Here is a 16,147-nt window from a genome sequence, read left to right as displayed (position 1 = left end):
ACCCTTACACATTACCAAGTCCAGCCACAGCACAATGTACAACTTTGGCTATATCTGGAACACAGCCACTGTGCTCTCAGAAAACACTTCCCAGAAGATGTCACCTCAATGATGCTGGTCTCTTCTTAATCACCGCTAATTTCTTAGCTCCAGCTAACCAGCATCAATAGTCCCAGTAATGCAAAGTTTTTGCTTTAGTAGTTCTGGTATCTTGTTAATCACAGCTGATTCTTCAGCCCCAGCTAACCAGAACTACAGAATCTTCACAATCAAAACAGCAATGGCCCTGAAAAGAGTCTTTAATTTTCCCTCTGAAATTTCACAAACCAGACCTCCATCTTCTGCAGTGTTCTCAACGTTGTCTTCCAAGCTCCTACACAACATCCGACAGAGCTCTTAACAACGGATGGATCTTCAAGCCCAAAGTTCCAAAGTCCTTCCACAGTCCTCCCCAAAACATGGTCAGGTTGTCACAGGAATACCCCACTCTGCTGGTACCAATTTGTCTTAGTCAGGGTTTCTATTCCTGCACAAACATCATGACCAAGAAGCAAGTTGGGGAGGAAAGGGTTTATTCGGCTTACACTTCCATGCTGCTGTTCATCACCAAAGGAAGTCAGGACTGGAACTCAAGCAGGTCAGGGAGCAGGAGCTGATGCAGAGACCATGGAGGGATGTTCTTTACTGGCTTGCCTCACCTGGCTTGCTCAGCCTGCTTTCTTATAGAACCCAGACTACCAGCCCTGAGATGGTCCCACCCACAAGGGGCCTTTCCCCCTTGATCACTAATTGAGAAAATGCCTTACAATTGCATCTCATGGAGGCATTTCCTCAACTGAAGCTCCTTTCTCTCTGATAACTCCAGCTGTGTCAAGTTGACACAACACTAGCCAGTACAGCCAATGAGTGTGCTAGTGAGGTAGTCAGCAGATAGACACTTCCTGAGTAAGCCTTGAGACCTGAGTTTCATCCCTTGAACCATATGAAGATGGAAGAAGAGAACTGAGTCACAGGATTGGCCTCCACGTCGTTCGGAGCTGTGCACCCTGGGACATGTACACCCTGGGTCATGTGCCCAAATATGCACCATGGGTACACATGCTACTACTAATAAATGTTTTAAAGGAAGACAAAAATGTGTTGAGTGGCTCACTAATGTGTGTAATCTGGCCCATCCACAGGTCATGTCTGCCTTTTATGACCAACTACAGCTTCCATTGCAATGTGTGCCATCACAGTGGGAATACCTACTTTCTCCGGAAGCAAGCAAGTAAGAACAGTTCTAGAGTATTTTAAAAAGATGGTTGTCCTTTGGAAAACAGGAGAGATCTGGATTAGCACACTTAGGATACCTTTGCCTAAGAGCTGGTTGGAATTACTTTGATATTTAGCTCTGAATAATTGCACTTACCCATTTCAAATCAAATTATTACTTCACTCTTAGCTGACTTGGTTTCTCTACCTGGTGACAGCATAAAATACTCTGACAAAAACAACTTAAAGGAAGGTTTGCAGCTCCAGGTTACACTCCATCACGGCTCCACAGTGTGCACATGACAGTTCAGCTCACACTCTGTCATGGCTCCACAGTGTGCTCATCACAGTTCAGTTCACACTCTGTCATGGCTCCACAGTGTGCACATCACAGTTCAGCTCACACTCTGTCTTGGCTCCACAGTGTGCTCATCACAGTTCAGTTCACACTCCAACACGGCTCCACAGTGTGCACATGACAGTTCAGCTCACACTCTGTCATGGCTCCACAGTGTGCACATGACAGTTCAGCTCACACTCTATCATGGCTTCACAGTGTGCACATGACAGTTCAGGTTACACACCATCACGGCTCCACAGTGTGCTCATCACAGCAGCAGGCATCCGAGGAAGGGAGCTGGCCACACTGACCTCAGACTTAGGGTACAGAACTGGATGTTTAAGCTGTGCTTGTTTTTTTCTACTTATATAGTTCAGGATACCCTGTCCAAGAAATAGTATTGCCAATGGTGGGCAGGCTTTCTGAACTCCACATAATCACAATAATTTCCCATAGAAAGCACACAGAACAACCTGATACAGATATTCCCTTACTGAGACTCTTGTTAGGTGGTTTTAGATTGTGTCAAATTGAAACTAACCATCACACCTATTATATTGAATATACTCTTGTTGGTAGAAGCCGAGATTTAACAAATACATCTTTTACTTTTTTTGATAGATTTAAAAGAAATGTGCCTTAGTGCCTTGGCGAATTTGACGTGGCAGTCTCGAACACAGGATGAACATCCAAAAACCATGTTCTCCAAAGATAAGGTAGAGTTGGAATTAATGTCATTGCAGTGTACTGAAGAATCCAGTAGAACTTCTAGCAGTCCTCTTTAGCAAGTACGTTCTCAGTTTTATGAGTAAATCGTGTAGTAGTTATCTTTCTTTTTTCCATATGTAGAAATTATAATTTACCAGTTATTTAGTAGATGTCATTTGGCTTAGCTCTTAGTATTATCAGTCCTTAAACGCAAATTGGTTGGCTTTGTTTGTTTGTTTGTTTTTGTTTTTTTGTGTTTTGTTTTGTTTTGTTTCCGAGACAGGGTTTCTCTGTGTAGCCCTGGCTGTCCTGGAACTCACTCTGTAGACCAGGCTGGCCTTGAACTCAGAAATCCACCTGCCTCTGCCTCCCAAGTGCTGGGACTAAAGGCGTGTGCCACCACCGCCCGGCTGGTTGGCTTTTTGAAGCAAGCAAGTCATCTATCTCGTAGCCAGGTCCGGTGTAAACCAGTCTCTAGCCTTGGCTGGCCTGGAACTGGGATCTTGAAGCTCATGATCTGCTTTAGCCTTCCTGTTTCACCTTGTTTCAGAACCCAAAGCCTCTGGCCTTGATTCTCTGTAAGGTCACATGGGACGCGTCCTTATCCTATAGGTACAACTGTCTCAGCCTTCCCTGGAAAGAGCACGAAGATGCCTGGCTGCCTGGTTTCTGACCTCATCCTTATCCCAGTGGGGAAAAAATGCTAACTGGCCAGATGAGGGCCATCATGGGCAGTAGGCCTGAGACTGAAGGCAGGCTTATAAACACTGAAGAGCTAAAATCTATATATACTCACTTGAAATCTCCATAATCTGCATATTTGGTTGGTGGGTTGGTTGTTTGAGACAGAGTTTTTTACTCTATTGCCCTGGCCTGGAACTCCTAGCCACCCACCCTCCGGCTTTAGCCTCCCAAGTGCTGAAACTGTTAAGCCTGCGCCACGCTGCAAGCCATATGTTATTTTGAACAATTGAATATTCCTTCAGTACCTAAAAGCTACAGGCAGAGTTTTATTTTGATTGTAATAAAATTTTTGAAAAGTGTGTGTGTGTGTGTGTGTGTGTGTGTGTAAAACTTTGAAAACAACTGTAATTCTTAATATATTTATTTCTTAAAAATAGGATATTATACCATTTATTGATAAATACTGGGAATGTATGACAACCAGACAGAGACCTGGAAAAATGACTTGGCCCAATAACATTGTCAAAACAATGGTAAGTAAATTAAAATTGAATAGATATGATCAGCTTGAAAAAGCCAGTATTGTTTCTAATCAATAAATTCTCTTTAGTTTGAAGTAATAGGATGGCTGAGACTATGCAAGCAATTTGATATTAATCATTGAATGAATGGGATTATGGCCATTATTTAATTTTTTATACAAATTCAGTTAGTTACTGCCTTGTGTGAATATAATTCTCTAAGACTGCTTTTATGTGCTGAAACCCTTGTCTTTTTTTTTTTTTTTTTTTAAGATTTGTTTATTTTATATGTATATGCTTGAGTGTGTGTATGTGTACCTATAGAGACCAGAAAGGGGCATTGGATCCCTGGAATTGGAGTTAGATGGCTTTGAGTCACCTGATATTGATGCTGGGAACTAAACCTGGATGCTCTGGAAAGCAGCAGGTGCTCTTAAGCACTGAGCCATCCCTCTGGTCCAGCCATCTCTGTCCACCACACTTTTGCAGATTTAATTTTAAATTAAATTTGGATACATTTTTAAATTTTTTCATTAGATAAGAAAAGTCTTGTTCTGAACATTGACTTTAGAAGTCTGCTTAACCCAGGCAAGAGGAGAGAGGAGGGTTGTGGGGCACTGGCCCTCACTGTCCTGTTGGTTATTTTTAGGTCTCTTGTAGCCCAGGCATTGAACTCAGTGTGTAGCCAAGGGTGACCGACCCCCGGCCTTCTCCCTGCAGAGTGCCAGTACAGTTGTAACTCATGTAACTCATTGTCTCTCCTCTTGCCTCTGTGTTCCTTGTGCTGGCCTTCCGTGTGGAGCCGCCATGCTTGGTGTTCTTGTGGTGCTAGGGCTCACACTGAGGTCTTCCTGCCTCCCAGCCTGACCGGGCTCTGAGTGCTCTCACTTGACTTGTTATGGTCTGCACTGATTTTCTGATGGGTTTGGAGAGTACAGTTAGACATTGACATTGGCAGTTGGTGAGTGAGTATCCCCACACTTGTGAGTAAAATGCTCATTCTTGCTAAGATGCCATTTCCTTTTAGAGTAAGGAAAGAGATGTGTTCTTGGTAAAGGAACACCCTGACCCAGGAAGCAAAGACCCAGAAGAAGATTACCCCAAGTTTGGACTTTTGGATCAGGTACATTAATCTTCCTTCTTTGTCTCTCTGTCTCTCTCTCCCGTATGAGGTCTGTGCATTGTGTTTGTGTGTGGCTGCAGAGGCCAGACGAGGGAGTGGAGCAGAGCTCTAGGAACCCGAGTTACAGACACTTGTGAGCTCCCTGCAGTGCTGGGGACTCCAAGCTGGGACTGCTGGGAGAGCAGCAGTGCTCCTAGCCACTGAGCCATCTCTCCTGCCCCATAGTCTTTTTTTTTTAATCAGAAGCCATTTAGGGGCGGTGAAGCATGTGGCCAGGGATGTGGCCGAGTTGAGAGCAGTCCTTGCCTGGGAGTCCTGGTGTGTTCATGGTGATGCAGTGAGGAGGTGCAAACAAGGAAGAGCACGAGTTTGAGGCCAGCCTGGGCTACATGAGGCCTTGACTCAAATAAAAAGTGTTCAAGCCTTAAAATAAGAGTTCATATCCCCAGCTCCCCGGTTCCCAGGAGTTAGTGGTGATCTCTTTGTCACAGGATCTCACTGTAGCCCAGGTTAGCTTAAACTCAAGACTGTTCTTCCTGCCTTGGCTCTCTCTGCTGGGGTTACGTGTGTGAGGCGCAGTGCCTGGCTCAGGAACCGGTTTTGATTCTGGTTGTTCCTCGGTGTTAGGGATTACTTTTTGTAAGTTTTTTTCTAATCTTCCTGTTATCTGAAATTTTGCTTCTAAAAGCATTCTTTAGTGTGAAGAAATTTCTGGGGAATCTGTTGTTAGATCCTTATGGGAAAAAGAAATTTCCATTTTTTGTTGCAAAGGACACATTGGCAACTAAGAAGATTTGCCTTAAAGTGTCTGACTTGCTGCCTTTTTTGAGATGAGATCTGTCAGTGTAGCATGACACTGTGGGGACCTCTGTCCTCAGCCACCTTCCCAGTCGCTGAGGTGGGAGCTCACTGCTACCCATGCAGATTGAAGAGCTGCGGTGCCTCTAGGTGGTCACTGTTATAGCATGGACAGTGAAGATTCAGGTTGCTGTCACATACAGTGGGACAGCTCAGCTGTGAGGGCAGAGTGAGGGGACTTCATCGTCCTGGCCTGCTGTGCAGCTCCCGCCTACCGGTTGATTGGTCAGTTCCCTCCTGGAACCATTCTGACCCTGACTCATGGCACATGCTCCTTCGTGAGTTGTTGAAGCATCCAAGTTGAGGACCTTGCAGCTTGCTGTTTAGGACATGACTTTGATTTTCTGTGCTCTAATTTTGTCCATTTTTGGAGCAGTTGCCAGATTAATTTGCTCATGTGGCCTTTTTTTTACTAGGATATTTCTTCTTCTAGGATCTTAGTAATATTGGTCCTGCTTATGACAACCAGAAACAAAGCAGTGCTGTGTCTGCTAGTGGGAACCTAAATGGTATGTGTTTAAGTATCTTGTCAGAAGCTTTGTGAATGATGAAAGCCTTGCCTGCAATGTGGTGCTCTGTAGGAGGAGCCAAACCTGGGTAATTACTAAAGTGTTTTTAAATTGACATGCATACTGTAGCAGCTCACTAAATACTTGGGAAATGATAATGGAAGAGAGCTTTTGCCACCTTACAGCAGTTTGGTCTTATTACACATTATAATTTTAAACACTAGTATATTATACATTAGTTTTGTGTAAAACTAATGGGATGTACTGTGAATTTCTAATTATGCATACATCAAATATTAATAATGTCCATCCACCCAAATTCAATTAGGACTGAAGTGAGGCAGATTTCATGTAAGATAGTGTAGTATACTTTGAAGGTTAGACTTCCTGCATTTTTGTTAGATTCCGCATCTGTATGATAATAAACACCTAACCTGGGAAATTCATTTGATCTCTATTCTTTTCCATAGCCCAACAATTGCTTGACATGTTGACTTTGTCCATCTAATTTTTTCTTGCCCTGAATATTTCAGCATACTCATCTGTCAGCATTTCTGTATGGATCCCCCACTATGGCTCCCCCCACTCACCCCCGCCTCCCTTTTTTGGTAATCCAGCTAACTAATAGAGGGAATTCTCTTTGTGCTAATCTAATAAAAACTAGGGGCCCAGGCAGTAGCTTGGTGGGTATCCATCCCACACATGGCAACATTCATTAGCTTGTCTTTAGAATTGGAGCATCTTAGATAGATAATCCAGTCCACAATTAACTTTGTAAGGTGTGTTGGAAATGCGAGTGTATTGTTTCTGTTCTTACACCATGCTTTCCCTTTGGACTGTTGATATCTGACAATACATAGTGCCACTTCTGTTCTTACAGGTGGAGCCACTTTGGGAGGTGAATTCCTCTCTGTCTTCTTTCAGCCTCAGACTTAAGTATCTTGTGGTTTGAAGTGCTTTTTGCTGAGCTTTGGTAGAAGCTAAACTCCATAATTTTAAAGCATTGTGAAAGTGGTGTGGCAGCAGTTACTATGAAGCTGTAGTTCCAGTTTAATGGTGGGAATAAAAGCTTGGTGTTGTCATATTCTGCCTAACATGGCCAGCCAGCAGCCCCTTCAGTGTTGCTTACTCTGTTAAGCAACACCAAATGGCATAGAGGATTTGGCAGGCTTTCGATTGATAATCATGGCATCACAACTGCTTACATTGACCTTTCATGAGCTGTATGAATAGCAGCCAGGTTCATAAAAGGACATTGTGCATTAATCTGGTACTGTGTGTGCAGAATATGACCTGCTCTCCATGTCCTCATTCTTTTTATTACAGCAGAGCTGCTGATAATTTCCAAGCTTGTCCCAAATTTACACATAGTACTCTATGCAGTTGTTTACATAAAGGTGTTTTCCTGCAGTTCAGGGACCATTTTCTGGAAAAAGAAAATCAAACTGAGAGGAATAGTAGAAATGAAAAAAAGATTACAAATACTTACTTCAAAACACATAAGGCAGTGCTCCTGGCGACCTGAACATGTGCAAGTGTTGTAATAGAAAATACATGGATTGTATTATTTGCCCTTAAATCCCCAAATCAGGTTAATGTAACCTACTGAATTCATTGGCACAGTTTTAAGTATATTGATATGGAACTAAAAATTGCTTACTAAATTTAAAGCTTCTGTTATTTTATGTATAACCATGATAAATTTACAAACACTGGAGAGAAACACCTTTTTAGTATTTTTGTTTTTGTTTTCTATGTATGTCTTGTTGGATATTCAAGTGCTTTGTGTAGATAATGCCTTTATATGTTTATGAAATACATTATGCAGTGGAAGCAAGTGGACATTGACCTTCAGTAAGGACGTTTTTATTGATGTTTGTATTAAGTGGTGAATAAGCACAGTCCATGCAGTGTTTTCATTCTTTAGCTGTGGGTGCTTGGAATTTGGGTACAGATGCATTTGTGTCACAACCCCATAAAGTACCATTGGTTACAGTCCATTAAGAAAGGGCTGGAAAGACGACTTACCTAGTAAAGGCATTGCTGCAGCCTGGCAACTTCATTTAAAGTACATGTAAAGTACAAGAGGAACTCTACAGAGTTAGCCTCTGGCCGGCCGCCGCATACACATTAGTTAACTGATAGACCGATTGCTTATCTATTTATTTGTTTCTTTATTGAGGGAGGAAAGGGAGGTTGGAGGTGTAACCCAGATATCAGCTGTACTAGATCCATGTGACCTTACTGTCTGAGTGCTGGCTGTGAAACACAGCTGATCCTTTCAAAGTCGGGCATAATCCAGCCTAGGTCAAGGGGAAAACCCTCTGTGATGTTACACAAATGCACATTGGGACTCGAGTGCCCTTCTGCCTCCATAGTGGCCCTGTGAAAATGATCTGCCTTCTCTTCAAAGGGGGGATCGCAGCCGGAAGCAGTGGGAAAGGAAGAGGAGCCAAGCGTAAGCAGCAAGATGGAGGGACAACAGGGACCACCAAGAAGGCCAGAAGGTGTGATTCCCCTGCCCGCCCCAATTAGTCCCTGGGTCTGCTGTGGGCAGAGTCCCCTGACAGGGAAGTCTCATGTCCTTAGGTTGTGTTGGCTTGTTGGGGAGTCCTGAGCCCCTGGGAAGACGAACTTCAAGTGAACTTATTACTATAAAATAGATCCTTGCTCTGGGAATATAGCTCAGTGGTAGAGGGCTTGTTTGATTTGTCGAGGCCCCGGGTTGAATCTCCAGTGTTGAAAGAGCAAACAGTAACAGTATTTTCTGTTCTGAGGACTAAAGTTCCCTTATGAGATCTGAGGACAAGGAAATAAAGCTTACTAAATGTTAGCTCCTTAACATCCTGCCTCTCCTTTCTCATGTCTGTCTTTCCCTTTGTCCAAAGCTGGGGTGATGAAATCCAGGTTACTTCTGATTTAGACTGGCAACTGAGAGTAAATCTCTTGCCTCCAGGTTTCTATCCCCTGGTTTATATACTAAATGAAATACAGAGAGCTGGAAATGTGTATGACTCAGTTTCTATAATGAATGGGTGAACAAGCCTGGAGATGTGTATAGATCAGTTGGTAGAATTCTTCTTAACATAGGCACATCCCTGGGTTTGATCCCCAGAATTGGCTGAACAAGGGATGCTGGCATAGGCCTGTAAGCCTTATACTGGAAGGTAGCAGTAGGAGGGTCAGAGTTTCCAGGTCATCCTTGGCTGCATAATGGATTTGGTTCCCAGCACCTACGTGGTGGCTCACAACCACCTGTAATTACATTTCCAGAGGAATCTGACGGCCTCCTGCATCCAGGGACACCAGGCACATGTGTGGTGCATAAATAAATACTCATGTTGGCCAAACGTATACGTAAAGTAAAAGCAAGTCTTTTTTTTTTTTTTTTTTGGTTTTTCGAGACAGGGTTTTTCTGTATAGCCCTGGTTGTCCTGGAACTCACTTTGTAGACCAGGCTGGCCTCGAACTTAGAAATCCATCTGCCTCTGCCTCCCGAGTGCTGGGATTAAAGGCGTGCGCCACCACGCCCGGCAGAAAGCAAGTCTTTAAGAAATGAAATAAAATAAATGTGCTAAAAGAAAGCAGGCACATTGGCCCTGTTTCTCCTGTTCCTTACTGTGACTGCTCAGTTTGAACAACAGTACAGGTGTGAGGATTCCCCAGGAGTAGGGTGTCAGTCCCTACACACTAACTATAGGTAATGTAACCAAGTCTTTGCAGGGCTCAGGTCATTTATTGAAATTAAATGCAGCTTTTCTTGTAAAGTTGTGTGTGTTCTACCAGAAACAACAGACTAGAGCTTTTGTACAGGACAGAGTACAGGTAACTGGAGGGGAGGGGGTGCTCCGTGGCTTCATTTTGTCTCTCTCTTTTTTCAGTGATCCTTTATTTTCTGCTCAGCGTCTCCCTCCTCATGGCTATCCTTTGGAACATCCATTTAACAAAGATGGCTATCGGTATATTCTTGCTGAGCCCGATCCTCATGCCCCCGACCCGGAGAAGCTTGAACTTGACTGCTGGGCGGGAAAGCCTATTCCTGGAGACCTTTACAGAGCCTGCTTATATGAACGAGTCTTGTTAGCCCTACATGATCGAGGTGTGTAAGTTTTAATGAGATCATTTAGTAATTGGGCTGCACTAGGTGGTGATGGCAACCGCCTTTGATCCCAGCACTTGGGAGGCAGAGGCAGGCAGATTTCTGAGTTCGAGGCCAGCCTGGTCTACAGAGTGAGTTCCAGGACAGCCAGGGCTACACAGAGAAACCCTGTCTTCAACCACCCCCCACCCCCCAAAAAAGAAAGAAAAGAAGAAGAAGAGGAGGAGAAGGAAGAGGAAGAAAGAAAGAAATTGTGCTGCGTAGTTTTTTGTTCTGGGAAGAGGGGGTCCTCACTGAGAAAATGCCCCCATCAGACTGGCCTGTGGACAATCTGTAAGGCATTTTCTTGGTTGATAATTGATGTGGGAGGGCTCAGCCCACTGGAGGTGATGCTATCCCTGGTCCTGGGCTATAAGAGAAAGCAATGTGAACACAGCGTGGACAGCCAGCCAGGGCCTCTGCTTTAGTTTGTGTGCTGCCTTCCCTTGGTGACGGACGGGCTGTGCTATGGAAGTATACTCTGAAGTAAACCCTTCTCCCCAAGTTGCTTTTGGTCAGTATGCTTCTCACAGCAATAGAAGTCGGTGCCAGGACTATGAAGTCCTGCTGTCACAGGCCTGACTGTGTTGGGCAAGTGTTCGGAACTTGGGGCTGGAAAAGCCATCAGAGTGCAGAGCTGAAGAGGTTGCTCTGTGGGAGCTTGGGTGGTAAAGCTGAGAGTGTGGACCATGGAGGCTTTTGAGGGAGCCCAAGAACCCCACTAAGACCTGGTATTTGATGTTTTGTATTAAGAATCTGTGGTTTCTGGTCAACTGGGGCTGAAGAAGAAGAGACCAGCAGCACTGAGGTAAACTCTCTGGGAAGTATTTCCTCAGGGCCAGCACACAGAACTTTGGTCCAGAGTGGGCCATGGCTGCTTTTCAAGCTGTCAGCCAAACTTGGTGATGTTTGGGGAGAATCTTCACACCTTCCTGGTCTCGGCAGCATTGGAGCTGCGGGAGTAAAGGGAACAGCTGAGGCTCAGCACTGTGGCAGCTGGGAGAGGCTATTGATGAAGGTGCTATTCAGTTCCAGGGGACACCTCAGGACTGAGGGGTCATAGAAGTACTGTTCGGTAAGGTTGGAGTTCCTGAAATGTGGCCGGGAAGCTGTCGGTGATGATGCAGGTTAGTTGTAGTGAAGGCTGCTGAGTTTGAGGAGTCATGCAGAGAAACCGAGGCTTGGCACCTTGTGCCTGTTTGGAATCCCTACAGAGACCAGGCGAGGCTGCTGGAGGAGATGCGGCTCAGCTTCTGTGGATGGTTCAGGATAGTGGAGGTGCCAGGACCATAGGAAAACTGCCCAGGACAGCAGCAGGTGTGCAGTGGAGCCTGCCTGATCCTGAGAGATGCTGTGGGTGCTCTAAGTGACAGAATCAGAGACGTGCAACTGCCAGGCCCTTTGGAGTCCCAGGCATTGGACACTTACACTTGCTACTTGTCACAGCAATAGAAATCTAACTGGGTCACCCAAAATTCCTTTGTAATAACCTGTTCTCAAGAGCGTGTCTTCTCCCACAAGACCTGCATAAAATTCAGGGTAATGTCCCATGACTAGTCTCACCAAGTACAGCTGTAAAATTTGCACCATCTCAGTACAACGACACAGAAACTGAGCTCTCCACACATAAACTCTGTGGGAGAGAAGCTCAAACCACAGCAAGTATGCTCACATAGTGGGGTGGGTCTCCGTGTCTCCAGAGTGCCTCGTAGCAAAGACGGGGACGTTTCTAACAGTGGAAAACGTAACGAAAACAAAACGTTTGACTGACTAGATAACTGGATAATTATCTGTAGTATATTTACTTGCCTGTTAATACCCATTTAAGATAATTTCAGAAAGTACAGTATTGTTGGCCAGGAATTCTTATATTGCCAGAATGTAAGAATGTATTTTGTTTGTTTTTAGTGGGGTGAGGGTTGTAGCTCAGTAGTATAGAACTTGCAGAATGTACATGAGGCCTTGAGTTCATTCCCCAGCACCACACACACTCCATACACAGATGGGGGCTTGTCAGCAAGATACAGCTCCTGTGAGGAGCCAGTAGGTCATAGCATTGGTGTGCAGCTGCTTGACATTAGTAGCCGTTGGTTGTTTCCCCCGGCTTTTCTCAGTGTGATATTCAACAAGGTTCATTTCCTGATGGGTTCTATTGTTTTGCATCCTCCCATATCTCTCTCTGTGTGTGTGTGTGTGTGTGTGTGTGTGTGTGTGTGTGTGTGTGTGTGTCCTTGTGCCATGGGTACATGTGGAGGTCAGAGGATGTTCTGGAATCAGTCTTCTGCTATACTTGAGTAGGCTCCAGGGATGGAACGCAGGCCAGTGCAGCAAGTACCTTTTCCCTCACTGAACCATCGCATTGACCTAATTACTCTGAGTTTTGATAAAAATCTGTACTTAGTGTTACTGCTTCTTTATGGCTACATCCCATTCTCGTTCTCTCAGTTTTCCCACCCATTCCCTCCTTGCTAGTTTTTTTCTCTTTCTTTTCCTGTTTTGTCATCTTTCCTTTTTTTTTTTTTTGGAGTGTGGGGGTTGGGGAGAGGGGGTCTCACTATCTAATGTAGGCTGACTTCAAATTCACAACAGTAATCCTACTTCAGTTTTCCAAGTGCTGGGCTTACCTACAGATGTGCTCCATCACGCCTGGATACTGGTATTTGTCTTCACAGATTCATGTATTCTGTCTCTTTTATACATAAAGGACAGCATCTTGTAATCTTTGCATTTTGCTCTGTATACTGGTTCATACCAGTTGAAACACTAGTACTCTTTTGTTGTTATTTTGGGTTTTTTGTTTTTCAAAACAGGGTTTTTCTGTGTAGCCCCAGCTATCCTGGAACTCATGGACCAGGCTGGCTTCAAACTCAAGAGATTCTCTTGGCCTCTGCCTACTCAGTGCTAGGATTGAAGGCATACACCACCACCTACAATTGTTATTTTAAGTTGGGTGTGTAGGTGTACCTGTGAGAATATGCCACAAGTGTGTAGATGGTCACCGAGGTCAGAAGATGACTTCGGGTCCCCTGAAGCTGGAGTTAGAGCAGTTGTGAACTGCCTGAAGTAGGCGTTGGGAATTAAACTCACACCCTTTGGAAGAATGCTCTCAACTACGGAGCCATTTCTTCTGCTTTGGTTTTCCTTTTTATTAGCTTCACAAGTACTCCAAAATAATCCTAGAGCAAGCGATTTGAGAAAGCTGCCACTTGCATGGCAGTTGGTTGTCATCCTGTCTGAAGTTGGTTGTTCACTTCAGCTTGATTGGTTGCTTTAAGCCCAGGAACCTTGCGTGTGCTCCTCATACAGCCAGACACTGAGTCTTCAACACTGCCTGTTACTTAAGCAGGGCATGGTGGCACGGACATAGCATTCCAGCTCTCTGAACCAGTCTATAGTCAGGAAATGGGATCTCCCGGCTGCCAGGCCCCAGCTCCTCCTTGGTGCTCCGGTTGGATCCTGTACACAGCCTCCTTAAGGAGCAGCCTTCTGGTTTTGACTGTGTCGTAGTGATAGACAGCAGCATTCACAGAAACTTGTGGAAGGGACTCTTAACCACGCGGCTATAAACACTTGACTTTATGATTGTTGCCTTTTGTGTTTTCTTTGTTATAATCCGTTTTTTGTTTTTTTTAATTTGTCTCACTATATCACTCTGGCTGTCCAGGACCTCCCAGAGATCAGCTTGCCTCTGCCTCCAGAATGTTGAGATCAAAGCTGTGCCCCCTATGCCAGCTCTTTTGGCGGCCCTTTGTGTATGCAGTACAAGGGACTCTGGTCTCTAAGTCCCTCAAATAACAACCATTGACCTTTGACTCTCTCCCCCTCCAGCTCCCCAGTTAAAGATCTCTGATGACCGGCTGACCGTGGTTGGAGAGAAGGGCTACTCCATGGTCCGGGCCTCTCATGGGGTACGCAAAGGGGCCTGGTACTTTGAAATCACTGTGGATGAGATGCCCCCAGACACTGCTGCCAGGCTGGGCTGGTCCCAGCCCTTAGGTAAGCTGGGAGAGCTGTGTGGGCCTCAGCAGGGGTAATGGGCTTGAGGTTTACCAGCGCATGGTCTTAAAAATTAAATTCCTGAAGTTGAAGCCAGTTTGGTATTCTTAAGAATACTGTGAGAGAGAGTTTGTAAGTAGCTTGCAAAATTGACCAAAAATATGTACAAAGAAAAGTAGAACTTTTTTTCTTTAACAAAGCAGTTAAACTTGCGGTCCTCTGATTTTCACATCTCCTTTCATTGGGACAGGTAACCTCCAAGCTCCCTTAGGCTATGATAAGTTTAGCTATTCTTGGCGGAGCAAGAAAGGCACCAAGTTCCACCAGTCCATTGGCAAGCACTATTCGTCTGGCTACGGACAAGGGGACGTCCTAGGGTTCTATATCAACCTTCCCGAAGACACAGAGACAGCCAAGTCACTGCCGGACACCTACAAAGATAAGGTAAGATTGGCCACCCGCAGGCACTGTAGCTGCAGTCAGTGCCCCTAGATGTTGCTGTCTTCTTTTGTGATGGTGACTCCTGCTGTGTGTGCTTTCCCTATCGTTTGATCTGAACATTTTCAGGCATAGCAACAAAATTAAAAGATTTTAAGGTTTTGTTCCTGAGTAGTCACCTAAATTCTACCATTAACATGTTATCAATTCATTCTTTTTTTTATTATGTACTAGAGGGGCATTACATTCTTGTACTCTGCCCCAAAAAGTATTTTAGGAAATGTATCATTAGCCATTGTTCAACTTTGTTTACTTTGTTTACGTGTGTGTGTGTGTGTGTGTGTGTGTGTGTGTGTGTGTATTTTTAAATGAAACGATTTAAAGATTTAATTTTAAGATTTGTCAGGTACAGAATTTTCTCCACATTAAAAAAAAAAATTAGTGTTAGAATAATCCTGGGGCCTCCTGCATGCACGACTGGCACCCTGCACTGAGCCCCACATTACCTCTTTCCTTTTTTTTTTTTTTTTTAAGGTTTTTTACTCCTGTTAATTTGTTTTTATGTATGAGTGTTTTGTGTGCAGATAAACACACACACACACACACACACACACACACACACACACCCATCCTGTGTATGTCTGGTGCCCACTGTCATGCAAATACTGTGAATTAGATTGGGTCCTCTGCAAGGGGGACAGTTGTTCTTAGCTGCTGAGCTATTTTAGGTGGTGGTGCACGCCTTTAATCTCAGCAGTTAGGAAGCAGAGGCAGGCAGATCTCTGAGTTCTAGGTCAGCTTAGTCTATAGATCAAGTTCCAGGACAGCTAGGGCTTCACAGGGAAACCATGACTCAAAAACCAAAACAAAAAAAAGATTAAAATTACTTATTTATCTTTTATGAGTGTTTTGCCTGCTTGTGTGTATGTGGGTACCTGGTGTCTAGAATCTAGAACAGGGGATCCTCTAGAACTGGACTCATGGGTGGCTGTGAGCCACCATGTAGGTGCCAGGTTCTCTGGAAGGACAGCCAGTACCTGTAACAGCTGAGTTCTTTCTAGCCCCTCTATCCCGTTTTGTTTTGTTAAGACTTATTTTATTTTTACTGTCAATTATTTAAAAATTTATTTATTTATTTATGGATATTGGTGCTTTTGTCTGCATGTACATCTGCATACCAGAAGAGGGCATTGAATCCCATTATAGACTGTTGTGAGATACCATGTGAATGCTATGGTAGGAATTGAACTTAAGACCTGGAAGAACAGTCAGTTCTTTTAACCACTGAGCCATCTCTCTAGCACCAACTCCCTATTCAGTTTAATGGTATATTTTTTTTTTGTTTTGTTTTTTTTGTTTTTTTTGAGACAGGGTTTCTCTGTGTAGCCTTGGCTGTCCTGGAACTCACTTTGTAGACCAGGCTGGCCTCGAACTCAGAAATCCACCTGCCTCTGCCTCCCGAGTGCTGGGATTAAAGGCGTGCGCCACCACGCCCGGCTCTAATGGTATCTTTTTTAAAGATGATTTTTTTTTAAAATTGTTTTTAGCTGGGCATGGTGGCATATATGCCTTTAATCC

At 44.3% G+C, this 16,147-nt stretch overlaps 1 protein-coding gene across 6 annotated transcripts in view; it reads left to right on the top strand.

Moving 5' to 3' along the window:
* The window catches only part of Ash2l (ASH2 like histone lysine methyltransferase complex subunit), a 31,695-nt gene that overhangs the window by 10,425 nt on the left and 5,123 nt on the right, over nt 1-16,147 (top strand). For 3 of the 6 annotated variants that reach the window (NM_001080793.2, NM_011791.3, NM_001286207.1), the window contains exons 4-12: nt 1,182-1,270; nt 2,216-2,310; nt 3,424-3,519; nt 4,535-4,630; nt 5,922-5,997; nt 8,411-8,504; nt 9,879-10,096; nt 13,964-14,131; nt 14,382-14,575. In NM_001080793.2, coding sequence (NP_001074262.1) covers nt 1,182-1,270; nt 2,216-2,310; nt 3,424-3,519; nt 4,535-4,630; nt 5,922-5,997; nt 8,411-8,504; nt 9,879-10,096; nt 13,964-14,131; nt 14,382-14,575 — 1,126 coding nt within the window. Of the gene's footprint in view, nt 1-1,181; nt 1,271-2,215; nt 2,311-3,423; nt 3,520-4,534; nt 4,631-5,921; nt 5,998-6,877; nt 6,896-8,410; nt 8,505-9,878; nt 10,097-13,963; nt 14,132-14,381; nt 14,576-16,147 lie in introns of all 6 variants that reach the window. The other 3 variants (NM_001359012.1, XM_011242136.1, XR_001778438.1) reach the window with 2 other exon arrangements.

This window comes from Mus musculus, chromosome 8 (assembly GCF_000001635.26).
Source record: "Mus musculus strain C57BL/6J chromosome 8, GRCm38.p6 C57BL/6J".
In the NCBI taxonomy this organism is placed as follows: domain Eukaryota; kingdom Metazoa; phylum Chordata; class Mammalia; order Rodentia; family Muridae; genus Mus; species Mus musculus.
Note: the sequence above shows the minus strand (reverse complement) of the source record. Positions and strands in the feature narration are given on the sequence as shown.